Source organism: Nannospalax galili, unplaced genomic scaffold (genome assembly GCF_000622305.1).
Source record: "Nannospalax galili isolate Female #2095 unplaced genomic scaffold, S.galili_v1.0 scaffold591, whole genome shotgun sequence".
Lineage (NCBI taxonomy): Eukaryota > Metazoa > Chordata > Mammalia > Rodentia > Spalacidae > Nannospalax > Nannospalax galili.
This window is the reverse complement of record NW_008330926.1, coordinates 3,789,575-3,814,095: the sequence shown is the minus strand read 5'-3', so window position 1 is coordinate 3,814,095 and position 24,521 is coordinate 3,789,575. Positions and strand designations below refer to the sequence as shown.

The window sequence follows — 24,521 nt, the reverse complement described above, 5'->3', positions numbered from 1 at the left end:
GGTGTCCTCATATGAGAGGTAGGTGAGGGGGCGGGCCTATAAGCACTGTGACAGTGAGCATCCTCAGCTGTCCTTGGCCCTTAAAGGTCATCTTTGATTCACAGGAGTCTTGTCCTGAATCAATGCTAACCGGAGTTGGGAGCAGGACAGTATCTGTGCTATGGGACTCTGTCCACACTGTGGATTCTCCTCAGAGCATCAGCCCAGAGGCGCTAAGCTTTTCTAGGGAAGCCACAGAACAGTGTGTCTGTCTGTCTGCCCCTCTCCCTTTCCTCTTCCCCATGATTACCGAGTGGTCAGACTCTAGACTCCTTGGTCCCAGTGTCCCAGACTCCAGCTGTTTTAGAGGAAGGCAACATGTTGCTAGGCAACAAAATGCTGTCCTGAAAACTATAGTCCACTTCACAGGCTGGGCACTTCGGGGTGGGATCAGAGGCCTATAGAGCAGGGCTCTACCTTGCTGACTGGCTTTTCTCAGAATCCACACCTTGGGGTTGCTCCTTGTGCTACGCATTGCATTCTGGTCAGATAGGGAAATGGAGACTAGCAGGGGACAGCTGGGCCCAAGATCAGCAACTGCTCCTATTATGCTCCCTCGTTTACCTCACAGGGTGCCACTGAAAAGTACAGAAGGATGACCCTCAGCTGGGAGCTCACACACTTTGCACCTCGCTGTGTGACTCTAGACAAGTTGTTTCCGTCTCTGGGCCTTATTTCCTCATCTGTAAAATGTGGAGATTTGGCTAAATAAGCTCTTAGAGCCCCTCCTGGCTGTGAGCGAGGTGTTTTGTTTTTTATTTTATTTTTTTTACACATGTGTGTGTGTGTGTGTGTGTGTATGTGTGTGTGTGTGTTTGTGATACATGCTGCAGTGTGTGTTTGGAGGTCAGAGGACAAACTTTTGGGAGTTGGTTCTCTCTTTCCACCACGTAGATCCTGGGGATTGAACTCAGGTCGGCAGGCTTAGTGACAGGCATCTTTATCCACTGAGCCATCAGAGGTCAGCTCAGGTGGAAACCTTCAGCCACCACAACAGGTAGCTTCCAAGTCAGCAAGTGGCTTCCAAAACCTCTGGAGGCTCCTTACTTGGAACTTTGACTATTGACCATCATCTAGGATCAGGATAGTAGAGAGGGGGCTGGCAGCAAGGCCACTGGAGAGTAGGAATGACTGCATCAGAATTGTCAAGCAATCTGTCTGTCTGTATGTATGCACGTATGTATGTCCCCCCTCCCTTTCCTCTTTCCCATGACCACAGCGGCTGCTGGATTTCTTGGTCCCAGTGTCCCCCTGACCCAGCTGTTTTAGAGGAAGCAGCCACACAGAAGGTACTTGCAATGTGTTGCCAGGCAACAAAATGCTTGCCAGAAGAACTGCAGCCCACCTCTGACACTTCACAGGGCTGGAAACTGGCAGATGAGAGGAACCAGGCAGGGAACAGAGGAAATGCACAGAGAGGGAGATGTTGGAACTGAGTGACCCTAGGGAGAAGGGAGTGAGCCCCAACAGGCATGCACAGTGCCAAGCAGCACACTGATGGAAGAAGACTGACTGGCTGAGGGTGGGGAGACAGACAATGGTGCCAGGAAGCTGCCTGGGTGGTAGAGCCCTGAAAAACCTCCGCAGCTTTGTTCCTGTCTCGCCTGCCCTGGTGGGGAATGAGGACCTGAGGAGAGCGATGATGGTGGTGACTGACAAATGATTCTTACTAAACATCCCTCAAGCAATGACCTGAGTCTCCACTGACTTTTGAGGAACCAGGATTATGCTCCAAAGCAAAGATGGCTCCAGCCAACATCCACACAAGGCATCCATTTGCTTGTTGGCCTAGGTGCCCTGGGCTCTATGACTCTAGAGGCTGGAACAGCACAGGGGATATCACACCTAGCTACACAGGAAACTGGAACAGCATGCAGAACATCACACCTAAGGTATCCCAGAGGCCCCAGGGGCCTGGTCAGACGCTGCCTTACCCACCTCCCCAAGCTTCCACCTCCTAACTAAAATGGCAAGATGTTTCCTTCAGAATGCTGGGAAACAAGAAACGAGACAAGCAGGCTATGAACTAATGATACTTAGCTCCTGCAGGGGCTGCAGTGCTGGAGATCTTGGATGGACTTGCTAGAAAGGCAACAACACAGCAACCTTCGCCCCTGGCAGGAGAGAACCCTACTCAGGCCTCATGCCCTCCATCAGAGAAATAATGATCACCCTGAGGGTCAGTACCACAGTGGCATCCATAGCCAGCACTGAACAAGCCATGGCTCTTTCTCATCAGATTTCTAAGCCCAGCTCAGTGCTACCACCGTCCCCGTGGCATACTTTGACTGGCTGGTCCACGGGGACAAGCTAGCACTCATGGGAGACCACAGTGCAACTTCTGAAATCATGGACAGCCTCAAGACATTCTTATTCCCTACATAAAATCCATAATTTAAATTATAAACAAGAACAAAACAAATTAAGAATGCTGGTAACTAAGAACAATGTCTCGTTAAATCTGACAAAATGATTAAAAGCTACTACCCAGTCAGCTATAGCCACATTTATTTATTTCTGTGAGTTTGACAATATAGGTGTTGATTGTATCAGCTTTGATATGTATTTTTTCAGAAAAAATCTATCTCCCCCTCCAGGGCTGTTTCCATTTGTGCCCACTTCTGGGAAGTAGGTCTCCACTAAAAGTCACTCTACTAAAAACGTGTTTTGTTTGCTTGTTTTTTTAAATTAATTTTTAATGTTTTATTTATTATTTTTAAATTCTTTTTTTAATTTTTTAAATATGCTGGGATTAAAGGCATGCACTTCCATCCAGTTTCTTTTTTAAAAAAATTATTTTTTTGTTATTTTTATTGTGTGTGTATGAGTGTATGGCCTGCATGTGTGTAAGTGCACCAGTGTCATGCAATGCCCATGGAGGTCAGGAAAGGCTGTCGGATCCCCTGGAACTGGAGTTATGGACAATTGCCAGCTGCCATGTGGGTGCTGGGATTCAAATCCGGGTCTTCTGTAAGAACAACCAGTGTTCTTAACCGCTGAGCCATTTCTCCAGCCCTTAAAATTTATTTTTATTTTATGTGTATGAGTGTTTTGTCTGCATTATGTAAGTGCATCTGTGAGTCCAGTGTCCACAGAGGCCAGAAGAGGGTATCAGATTCCCTAAAACTGGAGTTACAGACAGTTGTTAGACACCATGTGGTGCTGAGAACTGAACCCGGGTCCTCTGCAAGAATAGCCAGTACTCTTAACCACTGAGCCAACTCTCCAGCCCCATTCCTGTAGTTTTTTAAAGTGTGGGTATGAGGGTGAGTGTGTGCATGTGTGCAGGCACATGTAGAGGTCAGAGGACAACTTGCCAGTCAGCTTTCTACTTCACCATGTAGGTCCCAAGGATCCAACTGAGGTGGTCAGGCTTGGAGGCAAGCACCTTTACTCATTGAGCCATCTCGCCAGCCCTTTCCTGCTTCTTTTGGTTTTCTGAAATAGAGCCTTACAAATGTAGCCCAGGCTGGCTGAAAATTTATGATTCCCCCATCTCTGCCTCCCAAATGCTGGTATTACAGGCAGGCATCACCATGGCAGCTTGGGCCCAGAGTGTCTCACTCCTGTGCCACATTTTACATTGTAAGCAATTAAACGTCCATGTAGAGATGTGAGATGTTATGGTCACTGCTAAAATTCAGCTTAACTAGTTTTATCATGGTTGATGAGACTTGGGCAGTGGCAGCCAACAGACACTCAATTAAGAATATGAAGTTAGTTTCTTAGAACACAGAGGGCTGTTGACGGCTAGTAGAATGTAGCAGAATCAGAAGCTTCTAGAGACAGGAGATGACGGGATCTATGTCCACAGGCCACAGGGAAAGATGAATCGAGAGATATTACAGAGTAAGAGCCATAGACCTTGATGCCTGCATGGAAGGTTGAGCAAGGTGGGAATGGGTACCGGCTCACTAACGATGTTGACCTTGGAGACAGGTCAACATTGTTAGCCTATCCTCACAAACCCAGGAGTGAGCTATGAACACAAGCAGTAAGGACCACACTTCTCCAGCCCCGTGTATGGCTGGTGTGAAGGAGTGGAAGTGACAGGTATAAAGAGAAGACACGAGTTCCTTCTCCTGCTGGCTCCAAGGTAGGTGCAGTGACTGGAGCTCCAGCAGCCTTCTAGAACTGTGTGGAAGGCCATGGCCCCACAGTGGTAGGACAAGGGAGAAGGAGCCTGTGCCCCTGGTGTTATTGGGCACCTCTTGGACTGATCCTTTCCCCATATTCTTTTGTACAAGAAATAAATCACTATTTTGCTTAAGCTATTATTTTTTTTCACAGCCAAAAATTGAATATGATAAACAAAAACCGATAAAACTGAGAAAAAGGAAACTTTATAATAGAGAAGCAGAGTTCAGGTACAACATAAGGGTCTGGTCATAACTTGAGGCATGGGACACTGATCTATAAGGACACATGCAAAACTCATCAGGCATAAGGATTTATCCAAGAGCTCAATCCTGAAACAACCTCTCTTCTAGGTCACTTTTATCTCTGGTCTGGCATGCTGCAATGGTCTCTCTTGTCCTCTGAGCAGTTTTCTTGCTCATCTGTAAAGTGCTGAGGAAGGATGAGCTCCTTACAGAGGATCAGATGGCTCTCTCTTCTGTTGAAACTTTTAAAAGTTTCCCATAGCACTTAGGGGTCAACCCTCTACTTGGCCCTCAGTCTCTGTGGGGCTGAGGTAGCCATCCTTCACTGCTGAGGTCTTATAGTGGTGATGCCAGGCACAGTAGTGAACTCGAGGGGCAAACAAAGCAATCCTGAGGACTGAACAAAGAAAGGTTGACAGGATAAGCGTTTCTTGTCTAGACTAACTCAGGGTGACTTTTGTGGTCACAGGAAACATACCCTTTCCCTTAACTCACCCTCCAAGGACCCCCACTTTGGAAGGATCGGGCATTGTTCCCTGCTGGTGGTACAGCACTTCTTAACAGGTGTCAGAATGCCCTTGGCGTCCACTGTAGGAACAGCAACTTCTTGCCTGACTGGATACATTCTTGGTGGAGGAAGAGGAGATCAGTCCCTAGAGGGATGCTCTGCAACACCCACCCAGGTGTCCCCAGAACTAACATCCTAGAGACAAAAGATGCCACTGCTCAGGAGAATGGAAGGGATCCCAGTTTTAGTGACACAGGTTGGAGTAACTGGGGTGACCGGTTGGGAAAAGGGAGCAGCTCAGGTCTTCCATGCTGTCCTGCACCCAGAGCTCAACATTTCCCTTGTTGCAAACTTCTGATTCCCATTTGTTGATTCTTCTAAGGGACGTCATTCCTTAATCATAAAGCAATTTATAATTAACATATATTTAACATAAATAAAAGAATGAAGAAACTAGCAACAAATAAGCAATTGATGTTTGAGTGTCAAAGAACAGAAACACTGTAAATGAGAAAGGAAAAAAAAATTGTTGAATCAGAAATAACAAAGAGTATTGGAGCTGACCCCACAGTTAAGAGCACTGGCTGCTCTTGCAGATGACCAAGGTTTGGTTCCCTGCACCCACATGGCAGCTCACAACCAACCATAACTTCAGTTCCCAAAGGAACCGACTCCCTCTTCTGGCATCCTTGGGAATTGCATGACATGGGTGCACTTACATACGTCCAGGCAAAACACTCACACACATAAAATGAAAAAGTAAAAATTTTAAAGAAGAAAGGAGAAAGCAAAACCCAGCTGTGAAGAAGGAAGGGTGGGGGACTACAAAGCAGGCACTGGAAATCAGAACATGAGTGCCATCAGACAGGAAGGAGCCCCGGGACTGGCGGCACAGCCCCGAAGCTGCCCTGGAAGCCCACGGTGGTGGGGTTGGACCTGGGTATGGGCAGGGTGTGGGCCCGGCAGATGCAGGAACCCGGTCTTCCCACCCAGGCCCCACAACTCAGCAGCCTGGATGGAGTCTGGGTGGAACCAGGGAGAAAAGTCACCCGCCTTACGTTACCCCACTCTCCTTCCAAGCCCAGTTTCTAGTTCCCTGCGATTTCTGAGTCAACCGTTCAGTTTGCATTCACTTGCAGTGTCCCAGGGCTTCCCCACCACCGGCCACAGAGAGGCTGCAACATACCCATTGACCCAACCCCTCCAGAACCTTCCCAGGAGCCTGTCACCTGCCTCCTTGGGCCACTGACTGCTAGAGATCTGAAGGGAAACTTCAGTCAGCACTGAGTTACCTCCCCTAGGACTGAGTTACTTCACCCAGCACTGAGTTACCCCAGCCGGCACGGAGTTACCTCACCTAGGACTGAGTTAACCCCAGCCAGTACCGATTTGCCTCACCCAGGACTGTTACAGCTTCAAGCTTTTATCAAGGTGATCCTACTTGCAATTAATTTACAGCTCTCTCGCCGACTGGGCTGACTCTATGCTGTGTATTTCTTGGTGGCTTTCTGTGTTTCTTTGGGTGTGGCTGTCTTCAGTGGGGAGGTGAGCAGTGACTGATTTCCGGGAAGTTGAGCTCTGACTGATTTCCAGGACTGTTTTGGACAATGGGATAGCTCCTTCTCACCACATTTGCTATGAATGTTTTTCTTAAGTAATATTTGCTTTTTTAAAAAAAAATTATTTATATTATTTTTATTTTATGTGTATGCACAGATTGCCTGCATGTAGGTAAGTGCACCTGTGTCGTGCAGTGACCGCGGAGGACAGAAGAGGCTGTCGATTTCCTGGAACTGGAGTTATGGACAGTTGTCAGCTGCCATATGGGTGCTGGGATTCAAACCCAGGTCTTCTGCAAGAACAGTCAGTGTTCTTAACCGCTGAGCCATCTCTCCAGGCCCATAACATTTGCTTTTAGAACAGACATTTTTTTTTTTTGAGACAGGGTCTCCTGTATCCCAGGCTGATCTCAAACACACTATATAGCTGAGGAAAACCTTGCATCCTGATTCTCCTCGACCTCCAAAGCTCCAGGGTTACAAGCATGGGCCACCATGTCCAAGTTAATAGGTTTTTATTTTTTGAAGGACAGAATCTAAGATTGTACATATGATGCAATCTCATACACCTCCCCCCTTCACATTTCTTCTGAGATTTTCTGTCTACCATTTTTTTTTCATCCCAGGACTGATTAAATATTCACTTTGACTTCTGACCCTGTTCATGTTTTTTCTCTTATATCTGACTCTTTAATCTACCTGGAATTTATTCGGGAGGCTGATGAGAGGTGATGTGCCCATGTGAGTTTTCATCCAATTTCCCCACTAACGTTTATTGAATAATCTATTGCTTCCTAATTGGTTTTCTTTTCCTCCAACTGGGTTCCCACACACCAGGATTTATTTCAGGTTTTCCATTACATTTCATCGATCTGTCGTTACTGATTTCTTTAGTACTGAGTAATGCCTGAGGGGCTTAATTACTCTTTGTTTTATAACATATTTTAATATCTATAGGGAAAATTCCCTCTGAGCTTCTCTTTCAAAAGACCAAAACTAGTGTCACTTATTGATCAAAACATCCTGTAAATCAGTAGTTATTTCTAATTTTGTTTTCCAATACAACAAAATTTGATTGAATTTATTAAAATTGGTAGCTTTTAGATGTGTGAATCCTGTTTTTAAAATTCATTAGTTCCTGCTTCTTTGTTATAAATTTAGTTTGTTCTCTAGCCAAGGTTTGTCTTGTTATCTTAATAAATATAATCTATTTTTCTTCTTTAATTTTTCTTGGCATTTAGAGACAATCTTGCTATGTAGCCCTGGCTAGCCTGGTACTCAATATGTAACCCAGACTGGTCTCAAACTTGAGGTAATCTTCCTGCCTAGGTCTCCTGAGTGCTGGGATTACAGGCATGTGCCACCACACTTGGCTTTCTTCTTCACTTAAAAAAAAAAGATTTATTTATTCATTTTATGTGTGTGTGAACATCTGAGTATAGGTATATATACCACATGGGTGCAGGTGTACAAAGAGGGCATCAGATGCCCTGAAGCTGGAGTTACAGATGTTTGTAGCCACCATGTGGATGCTGGGAACTGAACCCAGATCCTCTGCAAGAGCAGCCAGTGCTCTTAACCACTGAGTCATCTCTCCAGCCTCCAGCCTCCCTTCTTCACTTTTTATTTTATTTTACTTATTTTTATTTTATGTGTATGACTGTATTGCCTGCATGTATGTAAGTGCACCCATCCCTTGCAATGCCCACAGAGGTCAGAAGAGGGCATTGGAGCCCCTGGAACTGGAGTTATAAACAGTTGTTAGCCTTCATGTGGGTGCTGGGAACCAAACCTGGGTCCTCTGCAAGAGTATCAAGTGCTCTTAACCTCTGAGCCATCACTCCAGCCCCTTTCTTCACTTTTTAATAATGAAAAATGTAAAGGATATTTTTCATCTGAGTACAACTTTGGCCAAGTCCTAAGTTTTGAGATTATTTCTCAATTAAAATATTTAGTATTTTGGGTTTTCTTTTTCTTTTTTGCATATGCAGTGTGTGTGTGTGTGTGTGTGTGTGTGTGTGTAAACTGATGCTAGATATGTTCTTCAATCATGATCCACCTGATGTACTGAGGTGGTGTCTCTCGCTGAACCTGGAGCTTGTGGTTTCAGCTAGTCTAGATAGCCAGCGTGCTCTCTATCCCCTAAGCTCTGCCATGCCCGCCTGGCTTTCGCATGAGTCCTGGGAATCCAAACTCTAGTCTTCAGGCTTGCATGGTAAGTACTTGAATGCTGAGTCATCTCTTCAGCCCCACAGATTTTCAATCTCAGTTTTATTCGTATAAGTTCACAGTATGTTATGGTATTTTTGTCCACATTAAATGATCCCTTAGGAGCATGCAATGATTTCTACTTTGAAATCAGCTCGGCCCTCAATGCTCATTTCTGCTCTTGCTTCCTCGTTTTTTCTCTTAGCTTCATGAGCTCTGACATTTGGTGAGTGCACACTGCTTAAGTTCTCCATGTTTCAACTCCCTCTTATGTGGAATGGGGTGTCACGGCCCCCATATCTCACGTGGCTGAGGCACTAATTTTAGGGGGAAAAATCTCACAGTTGATGTTGTTATCCTCATTGTATGCTTTTTTAAACCCCTAAGAGTGATGACCTTTAAGTTTAAACTGTGATTTAAACTATATTTCTCTAATTACTAAGTTTGAACGCTAGTATTAAACCATTCTCCTCTCCATAAGATGATGAACTTGGCTTTCACTAATCCCTTAGCCCTCTCCTTTCAAGCTTTTAATCTAAAGATTTATAATCCCCTAATTATTATTGAATTTCTGTTTTTTATTTCATATTCCTACTCTTTCTAGAATCTACTTTTCCTTTGACAATGAAGTTTGGTTTGGCAACGATACATACATGTCTTGATTTCCTGCCTGGTATCAGCACTGTCAGCCTGTCTGGCTTCCACATCAGTCTGTTGTTAAGGTTGCCTTATTCATGGTAGAGTGATCACTAACATCAAGCTCTGTGGAGACCTCCTTAATGACTTTCAGAAGTTAGTGAACCCAAGGAAAAGTCAGCTGTGCTGTTTGTGTGCCTCTAGGATGGTTAACCTTATGATTTAATATATTGTCAGAAAAAAAATGTATTAAGATATATCCAGGGGTGGTTCCCACTGGAGAGCAGGAAATCTTTCTGATTTGCCTATTCTGATCTACTAGCCCCATGTACATCCCTCACCCAAGCCAAGTCTGGAAAAGTTTTCTTCATGTACATCTTTGATTATACTTTTGCTCTAATTATTCTCCTTTCTTCCTCTGAAGTAACTCAATTTTTGAATTTCACCTGGATTCAATATTTTCCATTTCTACTCTAGTCACCCTTTCACTTATCACTTCTGCATTCTGAGAGGCCTTTCTTTCTTTCTTTTTTTCAAACAGGGTCTCACTATGTAACTGTGGCTAGCCCCAAACTTGCTATGTAGTCCAGGCCGGTCTCAAACTCACAGAAATCTGTCTGCCTCTGCCTCCCAAGTGCTGGAATTAAAGATGTGGACTGCCACACCAGGTCTTGAGAGAACTTTTAAAAATCTTTCTTTTTTCTTTCTTTCTTTCTTTCTTTCTTTCTTTCTTTCTTTCTTTCTTTCTTTCTTTTTCTTTCTTTCAGTTATGTGGGAGGGTAGAGTACCGTAGCCCAAGCATAGAGGTTAGAGGACAACCTGCAGGAGTTGATTTCCTACACCATGTGGGTTCTGAGGCTCAAACTCAGATCGTCAGACTTGGCAGCAAGCACCCTTACCCACTGAGCCATCTCACTGGCCCACTGACAGAGCTTTTAAGATGGTCTTCCACATTCTACAGTTTTTAAAAGTTAGCATTACCAATGTGGAATTTTTTTTCACAAAAACAATCCTGGTTTTTGGAAACTCTGTGCTTATATGAGCCAGATTTTCATTTCAGATTTGCAGTCTTCTCCATTACAGAGATTGTATTTTCTTGCACCACAAAGAACATCTAATTTTCTAAGGTTGCTTTGGGTTTCCCATAATTAAACATCCTTCTGCATCCTTACAATAATTTTCTTCTTCCTTAATGCTGAGAGGTCTCCTGCAGACCCCTCCCCAACTATCCAGTCTTGGTCAGACTGCAGGATCGCTTTGGCTGTTTCCTGCCCTACCTATAGCTAGAGGTAGGGGGTTCTGGGTCTAGCAGGCTTCATCCTGCATAGTGAGATACTTTCTTATCCTCACTAACTGGTCATCTGATTCCCTAAGTTAGTGGTTTGCAAACACTTAAATCCACAGACTCCCACCAGTAAGAATTTTTGAGCAGACACCACCCTCCATTATGTATGCATATAATAAGTCGCACACCTGTGTATTAAATACTATCTGAACCTGAACAGTCTTAGATAAAATAGTTATGAATGGCCAGGCGTGGTAGCACACACCTTTAATTCTAGGCAGAGACAGGCAGATCTCTGAAAGTTCAAGGCCAGCCTGATCTACATAGAGAGTTCTAGGCCAGCTGAGGCTACAGAGAGACCCTGTCTCAAAGAAAAAAACACAGCTATGGCTAGAAGCTCTTATCAATTTCCCCATAGTCCCCGTGGCTCTTTACTGGAGGTTGTTCCTCACCAGAGTCCATCAGAACCCCGTCCTGAGCCCCTCACTCTTCTCAGGCTCTTTTCAGCCCTGCACAGCTCAGCTTAGGGGCTTCCTCCATCCCCATGCAATGTGCCTCATCCTAGAGCAGCGCCTACTGCTTTCCACAAGTCAAGGCCATTGGCAGAGGCCCTTCTGCCCTTGCCTCAGGTCTGCACCAATCACTGACAGAGAATAAGGGTGTAGGCTCCTCTTTCTGCCCTCTTCCTCCTCCTCCTCCTCCTCCTCTTCCTCCTCCTCCTTTGACCACAACCCCAACCCTAGAATGGTCTGGTTTTCTTCAGCTCTATGGGCCAGGTCTCTAGAATCAAATTTCTTATTAAAATACTTCCATACATAAAACAATTAAAATTCACACAGTCACAACTAAACACCTGCTGACAGCCTGGGTACCCTGAGACTCTGAGAAGGAGGGTGTATGCAGACTATGGAGCCCCAGAAGGGAAGAATCCAAAGGGATCCATTTATTCATGAGGCTGGGCAGGGTTTCTTTACAAAGGAAAACTCAACCCACATTGTCAGTGCTGTAGTGGCCTTTCTGCTCCTTCCTAGAAGGCAAGCACACACATGGAGCTGCTAGAGTATTGTTCAGGATGTGCAGGGAAAGCTGACTTCCCCAGCCTGCTGCACTGGGACCTGGGACCTCCGCTGCCTCCCCCCTTCTAATGCTGCTTGGCATTTGACAGTGTTTAATGAGGAGGTTCCTGGGGTGGCCCTGAGAGGACTGTAGGAGGCAGGCATGCAGCCAAGAGAATCCTGGAGAATGCCGAGCTCAAGCTCTGTGCCGGGGAGTTGATGATGTAATGCTCTCTGGGGTCCCAGCAGATGTTACCACTGCCCTCTTGGCAACCAGCATGCGGCTCCTCTGCACCAATACTAACTCTCCTGCTTCCTGAGCAGGAGATATGAAAACCTCATTGTCACATAAAAGCCAACCCAAGAGGAGAAACGACTTCTGAAATGCATCTTAGCGAAGAGGGATTTCCATAGCAACTTCAGAAGTGTGTGCATACAGCTAGCCACAAGTCCAGCTGATAGTAGCCACCTGGAGTGTGGGCAGCAGCTGCGGGGGGTGGGGGGCGGTTTTAGAATCTGTCATGCTGCCGAGTGCCCTCTACAAGTCACTTACCCTCTCTGATGCCAAAGGTGACAGAGCCAACATCAGATCAGCCTGAGAGAGACCAAGGTCATGTGTCCTTGCCTTCTCCCATCCTGGGCCAACCCTTCAGTCCCCCAGTGTAACCCCAGCTTAGTCCTGTTTCAAGGTCTCAGCTGCTCATACTTATTCTTTGACACCCAGACAAGGGTCTCCTAGGACTCTGAAGACACTGGCCAATCTTTGATGATCTGAATTCTATTCATGCTTTCCCAGTCCTATAGGTCACATTCTGGGCAAGAATCAGAGATGCTGGGTTCTTTGTTTTTGTGTTTTGGGGTTTTTGTTTGTTTGTTTGAGGTTTTTTTTGTCTCCCTGTAGCCCCAACTGACCTGGAACTCACTATGTAGACCAGGCTGGCCTTTGTTGGGGTTTTTTTTTTTTTTTGTTTTTTTTTTTTTTTTTTTTTTTTTTGGCTGCTTAAAGGATCAACATGGGGAGTGGGGCACAGGCTGGATGTGATGCAGTGATAACACAAACCTCAGGTGACCTTAGGGACCCTTGGAGTCTGATGGCCCTAGAGAGTCATCCTCTAGGAGGTGAAGGCTCTGGGCTTTTAAATTGTACCCTGACAATCAATGGTTCCTGCTGCTCCTGACTTGGGCAGTTCCCTTGTGGGGTGGCATTTCTGGGAGAGGGACTTAGTCATGGCTAGCACAACACCAGGTAAAGGCAGTAAGTGCTCAGTCACTAGAGGGCAGAAGAGGTACACCATGACACCCACTGAACATGCGCATACACCACACACATATACAGACATACACATACACACATGCACATTCACACATACACACATACACAAATGCATACATACTTAACATACACACATGCACATACAAATGCTTACACATACTTACACACATATACACAAACACATATATACACTCATACACACTCACACATATACACCATATACACATATGCACATTTACAGCCACATGCATGCACACATGCACATCTTCATACACACATGCATACATATACATAGATGCACATTTGCACCCCCACAGGGGTACACTCATGCATGTGTACACATGAATGTACACACGAGTGTACACATGGAGCCTTCCCTGGCAATGCAGCCAGCCCTACAGGCAGCATGGCAGGTGATCACAGCACAGACATCAGAGCAGCTGAATAGCAACCTGGTGTTGCTGTGTCACCATAGTGCTCTTCAGACCTCAGGCTGGAGAGTGACAAGCACAGTCTAGGGTAGTTTTCAGGACATGTCAGATCCAGCCTGGCTTGTTGAACTTGAGGTGCAGGGTCAAAATAAGCCTCACATCTGGTTGCGCATGCTCAAACTCTATGACCCTAAAACTGCTTCCTCCTATTTGTGAGCTCTGAGATGAGGACAGTCAATGATAACCTCGTTGGCTATCAATGGGTTAGGCTGGGAGCTCACTTAGTACACTATACAGAACAAGCCCAGGCTAATGCAGCTAAACACAGTCTAACCTTGGCTCACCAAGGCTAATCCAGTTTAACCCAGCCTGGACTTGTAAGCTCTGGAGGGTGATCAATATCAACTGAGATGCAAAGACTTCTGAAAAGTAGGCATTTTAAAACATATTTAGTCTCCAGAAAAAAAAAATTCATCCATACTTGTGAACAGTAAACAATGAAACTCATTTGTATCTATTTCATTGTATGTTCAACCTGTTTGTTCATCTGAAATACATACCAAAGTTGATAAACATGAAAGACCTCAAGCACTCTGAACGTGCTATAGATACTCAACAACCTAATAATAAATCCTGCAAAGTAAGCACTATTATCCTTCTCAGAGGCTGAGTGATGGGTAGGCAGCCGGCATGGTGGCACACAGCTGTAATCCCAGCATGAGGAGGGTGGAGAAGGGAACATGGAGGCGGGACAGAAGGATGGCAGATCAAGGGCAGCCTGGACTATGTAGAGAGACCCTGAAACATACAACAGAAAGTGCCATGAGGTGTTTGGGGCTGGTGTTTGGCGCTGCAGGAAGGCGTCTGCTTGCCTGAGAAGGTTCATGAAGAATTGTTGAGTATGGTCCCTCTGTGGAGAAGCCCTTCCCAACTGCTGAGGCGGGGTCGGGCTCTGAATAAGTGGGAAGTATCACCCTCGGCTCTAACCCCCTCAGCCCTGACAGTCATCACAGCTGGGTTCTCAGAGACTAAGACCGACCCTCCAATTGTAAGGACCATGCTATGGGTAGCACAAAGCCTTTGTCTGAAACCATGCCTGCTGGTCAGAAGTCTGAAAGTCGTATCTATAAACCGAATAGCCCAAAGCGGGTGAGAAATCTGCTTTGAAACTCTTGTTTGAGATCTGTTCAAGCCAACCCTTCTCTAGAATTCTCTGTCTTGTTTTATCTCTGCTCAGACATGGGCACATGGAAGTTTTGCTGGTCAAATTGTAAATACCCATTAAGAATCTGTGTAAACGACACAGGATGCTCACAGTTCATGCCTTCCCACACATCAAAGCTTGTTTCTCCAGGAACATATCTTCATTCTGTTTCAAGTGACCCTTACTTTAAAATGAGGAAATGGGGGCTGGAGAGATGGCTCAATGGTTAAAAACACTGGCTGCTCTTGCAGAGGACACAGGTTCAGTTCCCAGCACCAACATGGTGACTAACAATCATTGGTAACACCAGTTCCTGGGGATTCAACAACCACTTCTGGCCTCCACAGGTTTGCACACACAAGTGCACATCCGTACATGCAGGCAAAACACTCATACACAAAAAATAATATTTTATTTATTTATTATATTAATAGTTATAATTAATTATAATTATATTATTAATTAATTAAAATGAGGAAACTATAGTTTCTTGGGCAGAACCCACAGCTCTTACCTAGATTTGGACTCTACATGTAAAATCAGATTGGAATGAAAAGCAGAGCCAGCTTGAAAATGGCAGGCGACACAAAGGGGCCTGCGGGACTGGAGAAAGGAGGCCTAACCATGAGCCTCCAGGGTGCCTGTTCTCAGGGGCCCCACAGTTGGCCCGGATCCCTGCATCTGTTAGACCACAGCCCTTTCTCTCCCATCAGACACTCTCCCATCAGTGTCAGGCCTCCTAAAATGATTCCCAGAGTCGATTCCATCAGCATGTTGCTTCTCAAATTTTAAGGCACATATAAGCTAGGGTAAGAATTCGCTAAAATGCCAGCTTTGATTCAGTAGTTCCAGGGTTAAGGTCCCTCACTCTAACAAGTCACCCAGAGATGCTCACACATCTGTGGACCAAACTTGAGCAGAGAGATATTAATAGTGTTTTATGAGCAAAGGGTTTGTGAGCAAAATAAATATGAAAAAATTAAACTAAACAAAAATAAAGATTTCATTACTGCAGGACTTATCAGAGCCTTTTAAACATTAGTAAACAACTCCAAGAGGAGATGATACAAAAATTATAAAGAGATACATACACTCAGGGGTTAAAGATATTACCAAGAGACTTTAATACATTGGTCTACAAAGAAGGAACAAAAATCAAGACTATTATGTAAATTTTCCCAGCTTACCCCGGCTCCAATGCTTCAGCATTCTTTCCCAGGGCTGCACTGCTCTCCCTCCCATTGTCTACTCTGAGGGGCTTGGGAACATGCCTGCCTCCTCCATCAGACCATATACCTGGGCATCCTGTTTCTGTTTCCCTCCCCGATCCCAGCCTAGGCTCTGTGCTCAAGGCCCCAGGGATTACCTTTCACAGACTCGCACAGTCCAGGCAGCGATGATCCACAGTGAGATGCTGAATACCAGCAGCACCGTGCCAGGGCAGATGGTCATGAGGGTCTTCATGACAAAGCGGGTGTTGAAGTTGATCTTATTGAGGGCCCCAATGCTGCGGGATGAGGCATCGGTGAAGAGCTTGCTGTGCAGCAACATGACACGGGCGATCAGATACAGGCGCAGGAACATGGGGATGGACAGGATGATGTCTACGTCGGCCTCTGCCCGTGAAGGGGTGTAGGAGAAGGCCAGGCGTGCAGTCCAGAAGAACTTGTATTCACCAGGAATAGGGTGGATGGCACACACCAGCATTTCCAGACTGATGTACAGGATGCGTTCATAGGTCATGGCTATCCGCCAGTCATCTGCCCCATTGTCAATCACGAAGAGCTGGAGGAGCAGAGAGCCCATTAGTGTGGCTGGACCAGATAAGCAGAGGTGCCAGGTTGAAGGCCAGGGTGTGGTGCTGGGCCTGAGCCAGCCTGACTACCTCAGGCCTGGGCTGGGGCTTCCCTGCAGTAAGAGCCCTGATGGAGACCTGCTTGGGTCTTGCTGGAGGCCCCAGCTAAGACCCTCACTCGCTGCCCTTCACTTTCCCCCTCTGGAAGTTGCTTCCTGACTTTTGCTTGTTTGCTTAAGAATGTTTTGTTTTGTTTCTGAGACAGTCTCACTCTGTAGCCCAGGCTGGCCTCAAGTTCATGGCAATCCTCCTGTCTTGACCTTCCAAGTGCTGGGATTATAAGGGTAAGCCACCATGCCCAGCTAGATATTGTGATTTATAATAAGAAAGAATACACTTGGCCTTGAACTTGGCCATAGCACGCAACTCTTGGAATAGAATAGGGGTGCAGCTCAGCAGTACAGTGCTTGCCTAGCATGCATGAGATCCTACAGCAACACACACACACACACACACACACACACACACACTATGAGCTTCAAAAGTGACCAAGAGTCTTTTGAATGCCAATGACATGACCTCTGGCTGGGGAGCCCTAGACAGCCTTGGGATGTAAGCTGGACACAAGGGGGATCAACTTTCAGTCCTGCCTTGCCCCATGGGTTGATTATCAATGGCCAATGAATTCATCAGTCACACCACACAACGAAGCCTCTGCAAAGCCCAAGGACAAGGTTTGGAGACTTCCAGATTGATAAGCATGAGGAAGCATCTAGAAGGTGTCACATCCAGAGGCTCTGGAAGCTCCATGCCCTTCCCATACCCCGGGACATGGGTGCTCCTCAGGATCCTCTGAAGTATCCTTAAGAATAACACAGTAGGGGACACTGAAGGAAAATCTTCGAAAATACATAAAGCAGGCTGGGGTCTATCCCAAACTTGTAGTCAGACTTGGCAGTGATGTTCACCTAGTTCTGGCTTTAGAGGCATGAAAAATGCAAGAGTGAAGGGGTCATCATTTCTTCCTCCAAGGTTTCAGAGAGCCACCAAGGCCAGCCGCGTGCACCAGGGTTTCCCTGCTGTGCTGGATGCTTTAGTGTCAACTTGACACACCCGGGTTGAGGGAGCCTCAATTGGGGAATTGACTTCATTGGACTGGCCTGTGGCCATGTCCATGGGGCACCTTCTTGATTGTTGAGTGATGTGGGAGGGACCCAGCCCACTGTGGGTGGTGCCACCCCTGGGCAGGTGGGCCTGTGTTGGATAAGAGAGCAGGCTGAGCAGGGGCCAGGGGAGCAAGCCAGTAAGCAGCATTCCTCCATGGCCTGTGCTCCAGCTCCTGCTTCCAGGTTCCTGCCCTGAGTTCCTACCTTGGGTAAACAGTGACCCGGGAGATGTAAGATAAAATAAACCCTTTCCTCCCAAGTTGGTATTGGTCAGAGTATTTTGTCACAGCAATGGAGAACAAACTAGGACACCTGCCTAAAGAAGGCCCTGATTGGCCATTGCATGAAGCTGTGAAGGTGAAGCCTGGTTGGCAATGGAGACCCCAAGAAGACGTTCATGACACCAGAGCTGTGGGGCATCGGCCAAGAAGATCTGCACACAGGGAGTGGTACCAGCACAATAGAGAGGTGTATGTTGCACTCAGCAAAGCTGGAGAGGCTGAGCCATCTAAGTCTTTCGGAAGTAAAGTCCCAGAAGTCAGACATGGCACTACTGGATTTGGTGTTTGCCCTGCTGGTTTTTGGTCTTGTGTTGGCCTGTATTTCCTCTCTATGCCTCTATTCGTCCCTTTTGGAATAGTAGTGTGTATTCGGTTCCACTGTGTGTTGGGAGTATGTAATTTGTCTTTTGATTTCACACAGGCTTACAGTTAAGAGATTGCCCTGAGCCTCAGAAGAGACTTTAGACTGTGAACCTTGAATAGTATTGAGACTGGTAATGACTGTGGGGACTTTTAAGGTTGGACTAAATGCATTTTGCATTTTATACAGTTATGAGCCTATGCAGGCCAAGGTGTGGAATGTGGTGCTTTGAATGAAAATGTCCCTCATAGGCTCCAAGTATTTGGACATTTTCTCCCCAGTTGGTGGTGCTGTTTGGGGAGGCCTTAGAAGGTGTGGCTAACCTGGAGGAAGCAGGTCACAGGGGGCGGGCTTAGAGAGTTCTTAAGCCTTGCCAGCTCTCGTGGTGCTTCTCTTGCATCCTGTGCCTGCTTGAAGATGTAGAGCATTGCTTCCGCTCCTGCTCCAGCCACCTCCAGCAATCATGCCTCCCTGCCATGATGGACTGTAATTCCCCTGGAACTGTAAGCTAAAAAAAATCCCCCCCTTTTTTAAAAAAAAAAAAAAAAAAAAAGAATAACACAGTAAATGTCACCCCAGGCTGTGCACAGTGCTCCAGCAAATGGGTCAAATCCAAGCGGCAGGTCATAGGACTGATTCACAGCTAGAGAAACATCAGTCAGAGCCCACTGGGGCATTGGGAGTGGGGTCAGTGCTGGGGGACTGGCCCATTAGCCTGTGGCATCTGATGCTAACTTCGAGTACAGTGTTGCTGTCCATGCTCCCACAGCAAGTGAGGACACTGGGCGGACAACACTGGGTCAGTTCTCTCTGCCATACACTGCCAAGTTTCCTTCAAACATGAAGGTGCAAATGCTATTTAATGCTAGGGAGAATTAAGAGCTCTTTTACATTTAAAATATTTTTAAAATTTATTATTTTTATTTTATGTGTATGTGTGCATTGCCTGCGTGTAGGTAAGTGTACCCGTGTCATGCAATGCCCATGGAGGACAGAAGAGGCTGTCAGAACCCCTGGAACTGGAGTTACAGACAGTTGTTAGCTGCCGTGTGGGTGCTGGGATTTGAACCCAGGTCTTCTGCAAGAACAACCAGTGTTCTTAACCACTGAGTCATCTCTCCAGCCCAAGAGTTCTTTTATATTTAAATTTATTTATTTTTCTTATATGACTGCATTGCCTACATGTATGTAAGTACACCCATGAGTGTAATGCATGCAGAGGCCAGAAGAGGACATCAGATCCCCTGGAACCAGAATTATAACCTGTTATTAGCTGCCATGAAGGCACTGGGAACTGAACCTGATTCCTCTACAAGATCAGTCAGTGCTCTTAACCCCTGAGCCATCTCTCTGGCCCCAGGTGTAGCTGAGCCCTAGAGGTACAGTGATGGGAAAGGACACTTCCCATATCAGTGAGCTCTCTGGGATGCCAGGCTCCTCCTGGCTGCAACTCAGAAGGAGCAGCAAGTGTTTGCTGGCCATGCTGTGCTCTTGGGTCATGCATGGAGCAAGCGTTCATTGCATAGCTCCTGAGCCCAATACTCACTAGTTCTGCAATCTTGAGCAAGTTAGTAAACCTCTCTGTGCCTCCATTTTCTTATCTGGGGATGGTAAAATCTGCTGCCAGTCACTGAGAGGCCACAGTGGGCACAATGTGTGTACTATATAGTATATACAATGTGCAAAGAGACCTACCTAGCACCCAGCACACACTATTGGCTATTATGAGCATAGCTATGAGCTGTTGGTTAGTGTTAATATTGGCTATCACTAAGACTAGCATCTTGCTCTTTCTGTCTCGTCTTCCTTCCAGCACTAGCCTCCCTGGAAGCTGCAATTCCTGCTGCCACACCATGAGAACCTGCTCAGTCAGGCAGGCATTCACTGGGTATCTGTTGCCTATATGAGGGCTGAGGTTGACATCTGGGGAAGGCCTAGCCTTCATCCTCAAGGACGCCCACTGTGGGATCCTATCGTGTTTAACGACTGTGCCCAGGACTTCACATCTGCCTTCCTGTGGCCTCGGTCTCCACCTCTGTGAACAGAGGAGCCTTGAAGGTCACAAACAACTGGGGCCTGCCTGAGGGTCTGTTTCTTGGAGGGTGAGACTGTGGCCACAGGAACATCACACCCTCTGTATGTCCCTGGCTAGCACCTGCTGGTGCTTAACCACACATGTGGTTGAGGGCCCCAGGGAGCTGTTGCCCTCTGGCAAAGACTTTAAGGAAGAGCTAGGGTGGAGGTCCTGTGGCCTAAGCTGGCTGGTGCTCTGGGTCATGAGCTCTGAGTGGCAGGCATACCCATAGCAGGATATCCTGAGTGGGGAGTGACCCCAAGTCCTGCCTGGGGTGGCCAGTGCTGGAAGGCTAGAAAACTGTCAGGCTGAGAAAGAAAGAAGCTAACAGTGGGGCAGGAGCTAGGGGAAAGTGGAATTTAACCTGGAAATCTAGCCTTAGCACAGAGGGAGAAAAGGGTTGCATGATGAGTTGGGGCCTGGCCAAAGATGAACTTACCCTCCTTCCCTACCCACTTCTGCCTGCATGGGACTGCCTCTACCTTGGGGGTCTGAGCCCCACTCTTCTATTTAGAAGCACCCCTCTTCTCCTTATCTCCTGCCCTCTCATGGGTCACTGCCCCTTCAACCAAGGACTGAGGAGAGAACTCATGCTGCTGGGTCTGGGGCCTCTAAGGGTAAATCAAAGGGTCTCTGGCATCCTGATACAAATTCAAGGAAAACTGGGCGTGGTGGCGCATGCCTTTAATCCCAGCACTTGGGAGGCAGAGGCAGGCAGATCTTTGTGAGTTTGAGGCCAGCCTGGTCTACATAGTGAGTTCCAGGACAGCTGGGGCTACAGGGAGACCTTGTCTCAAAAACAACAAAAAAAAATTCAAGGCAAACCAGGAAGGTCTTGGGCACGTGTGTGTGTGTGTGTGTGTGTGTGTGTGTGTGTGTGTGTGTGTGTGTGTTGGGGGGTGGCCCTCCTTGCTTTTAGTATCTGCCTGTGACATTTGTGTGCTACAGGAGCAAGTACCAGGCATCCTAGCAGGCCACCAAGAGGCAAAGGAGGTGGCAAGTCCCTGACCTCGCTGAGCCTCAGCTTCCTCTTTCTTCCAGCTCTGTGACCACACAGAACCATAAAGAATGTGAAGCTTCAGAAAATCACAAACCACACAAAAAAATGTGCTCATTCATTCAACAAATGTGCTAAAGGCCCCCTCTCTGTTGGTTAGGATTCAGGGCAGAGCTAAACAGCTGAGCAAGGACCCATGGTGAGGCTCAAATGGGTGTATAGAGGCCACCGTGAAAAGGGCGTGGGAACAGGAAATGGTACCAGCACAGTGAGGGGAGGACTCCCCTTCTTTATCCTAGTGCAGAGCGGCATGGTTTTCCCATCCATATGTCAGTCCCCCATCAATTAGAAAGACCTGTGGCACTCCAAGGCATCCCTCTGCTCCTGCTATCTGACAGGCCAAGCCATGGCAACGTGATTGTCTGGCCAAACTCTAAATACAAAATTAAAACCTTCCATGCAGTAATAAAGAATCACATCCAGTTACTATAGTAACTGGATTCACTCAGCAGGAACTGAAGCAATGAGCAACAGATTCCTTTGATTGCTTGGTGGGGACTGGGCTTGTACTCCAATTGAAGGATGGGGTCTCCGATGAGCTACTCAGCTCCCAGGTGCCCCTTGGGTGCCTTGCTTGCTTCAGTCTCTGGGTGTAGGGAAACCGGGGGCAATACCAGTGGGTAGTGGAAGTTGGAGGCTGGTGAGCTGGATGGAAGCCTCTCACAGTCAGGCATTAGCTATGTGATCTCAAGCCAGTTACAGACTTCCCTGAGCCAGTTTGCCTGTCTCTATCATAGGAATATTCCCCTCAACCTGGCTCTTCTCACAGGGTCAGGTGTTCCCATCCAGTAACACTGACAGGAAGTAGGGCTACGATCTACTAACTATTCCACAAGTAGGTGGGTTAAAAGCTGGCTGCTGGGGCATTTACACGCAGTGTGTGTTGGGGGTGTTGAGTAGGGAGCAAGGAGAGTTATTTCAGGCTGTAGACTAAGAGATGCTGCTAGACAGGCGCCACTGCAGACTCGGCATCTGCAGAGTCGGGTGTGTCCCTGAACGCATCACTCTCCCACATGAGGACAACCATGTCTTCTGCCTCCTGACCCCTCAAATCACAGTGGGCTCACTTCCTTCAGATTCACAGCAGACAGCAGACACCCACCCTGCTGCTTTCTCCACCGGTGTCCTGTTCACTCCTCACAAAGCACAAGTCTCAATTATGTATGTATTTGTCTTTACTGGGTTTTTGTCTGTCTCTCCACTTAGATCAGTGGCTGTCAAAGTGGATGCACATTAGAGTTACTTGAAAGCCTGTTAAATTCCCTTTACCTTTCATAGTCCATCTGGAGAACACAGCAGGAGAACAGCAAAGGAAGGGGGAGGGGAGCTGGCAGGAGGGAGGAAGGAAGGAAAAAAATCTCCATGCCAGGGCTCACCTCAGACCAAGCCAGAATCTGTAGGGTGGGACCCTGATGTTGTAATTGCTCTTGCTTTTTTTTTTTTTGCTTTTTGAAGCAGGGTCTCCCTGTAGCCCCCGCTGGCCTGGAACTCACAGAGATCCACCTGCGCCATCCTTGATCTCATAGAGATCCGAGGGCCTCTGCCTCACAAGTGCTGGGATTTGTTGGGCAGTTCATCTATGACAGTATTTTTGGATTCAAATAATTAAAGGATATAGGCTTTGGGTGGAGATACGCTTCCTTGCTTTTTCATATTGTGTTTTTGTGTTACAATTTTCACATATTTTGGAATAATCTCTTCTAGTGTATCGGAGTCTCAGTGATCAAACTTCTCTTGAGGACTCAGTCCTCAATAGAACCTCATGGGAAGAAAACAGCCTGCAGTAATGCTCTCAACACAAAAACAAACCAGATATATATAGCATGACACAGTACACACTACTCCCAAATAATAACAGAAAAATAAGAGAAGTTGAAAATTAATGGAAACCAATTCTAGAAAATGTCGTTGAAATGGAAAAAGAAAGGACTATCAGATTAAGTTTGAGAAAAGGCTAAACACTAGAGATTCAAAATAAAGAAGAAGAAAAAATAAGGACTCTTCCTTGTGGGAGGGATAGAAACAGCTTTTTCCCAGGCCTCTGTTTTGAGATAGTAGCTTCTGCAAAGTAGGAACAGTGTCTTGTCATCTTCCTTATTGCATCCAAATAAGTCAAGTGAAATTGACAGTATAGTGGCTGATCTTTGTACCATCCTACCAGCCAGAGTGAGCTAAGAAGTGTGCACTTGAGGGCCGTATGCTTACTAATGCATTCTGTGTTTTGATGTGGGAAACTGCAACACTAGCAGACTCCTGTGAGACACTTGTCTCCTGATCTGTGAATGGGTGTCAGCAGGCACCAAAATCACTGTCGGTGTACCTTTTAGTATGGGAAATATTCAGGCAGTGATAGCATATGCTCTGGGCATGGAGAAAGTGCCCACACAAATCAGTCTGTGCTAGAGGCAGGAATTCACACCACATAATCCCCTACCCCTGGTCTTCTTTTCAACCTCCACACAGATGAGCACACAGCCAGTTTCTTTCCCTTTGGATATTGGACCACACCTTTTAAATAAAACCACCTACTATGTAGAATTATGATACAAATTTTAAGTAATATTCCTTTTCCTGTGCTCACACTCTTGGAATGGCTACCTAGCTTCATGCTTTAGCACCTCTGACTAAGAAACTGCAGGAGATAATTGTCCAGCATCAACTTGCTGCCAGGTTTGCAGATCTGTTTGCAAATTGCCGTAGTTTGTGTATGAACCTGAGACTTTCTTTACCTCTTTTCCTTATAGCCCTACTGAGTGGAATCTTCCCATTTACTCACCACCCATTGGGGTACACATTGTTAAGACTTGCCTTTATGTGGTCAATATTTGTAGGTTTTACCTGATTGCTGACCATGCCAACCTGATGGTAGCAGCTAAATTTAAGAGGTTTCCAAGTAGATCCTGATCTTTTGAGCCTTATATGAAAGGACAGACTAGACAGCCAGACGAGCCTTGAACCGATTGGCTCCTGACCTGAACAAATGAGATTTCCAGGCAGGATAATATGTAGAAAACCTTGAGCACACCTGGTAAATTTAAACATGTTGGGAACAGCACCTTCTGGACATGTTAGTACCATTCCCATCCTGAGACTTGTGTAAATAGATTGTGGTGGGTGCCAGGGCACAGGAATTTAGGTACAGCTCAGCAACCTACTGTACTTATCCCTCAAGAACAGAATAGTCTAAGAGCAGTGGGCACTGCTGAA

General features: G+C 46.4%; 1 protein-coding gene across 3 annotated transcripts in view; it reads right to left on the bottom strand.

Moving 5' to 3' along the window:
* Window positions 1-24,521, bottom strand: part of Kcnn3 (potassium calcium-activated channel subfamily N member 3) — a 153,789-nt gene that overhangs the window by 38,525 nt on the left and 90,743 nt on the right. For all 3 annotated transcript variants that reach the window (XM_008854710.1, XM_017795012.1, XM_017795014.1), the window contains one exon: window positions 15,947-16,365. In XM_008854710.1, the coding sequence (XP_008852932.1) occupies window positions 15,947-16,365 (419 nt within the window). The remainder of the gene's footprint in view (window positions 1-15,946; window positions 16,366-24,521) is intronic.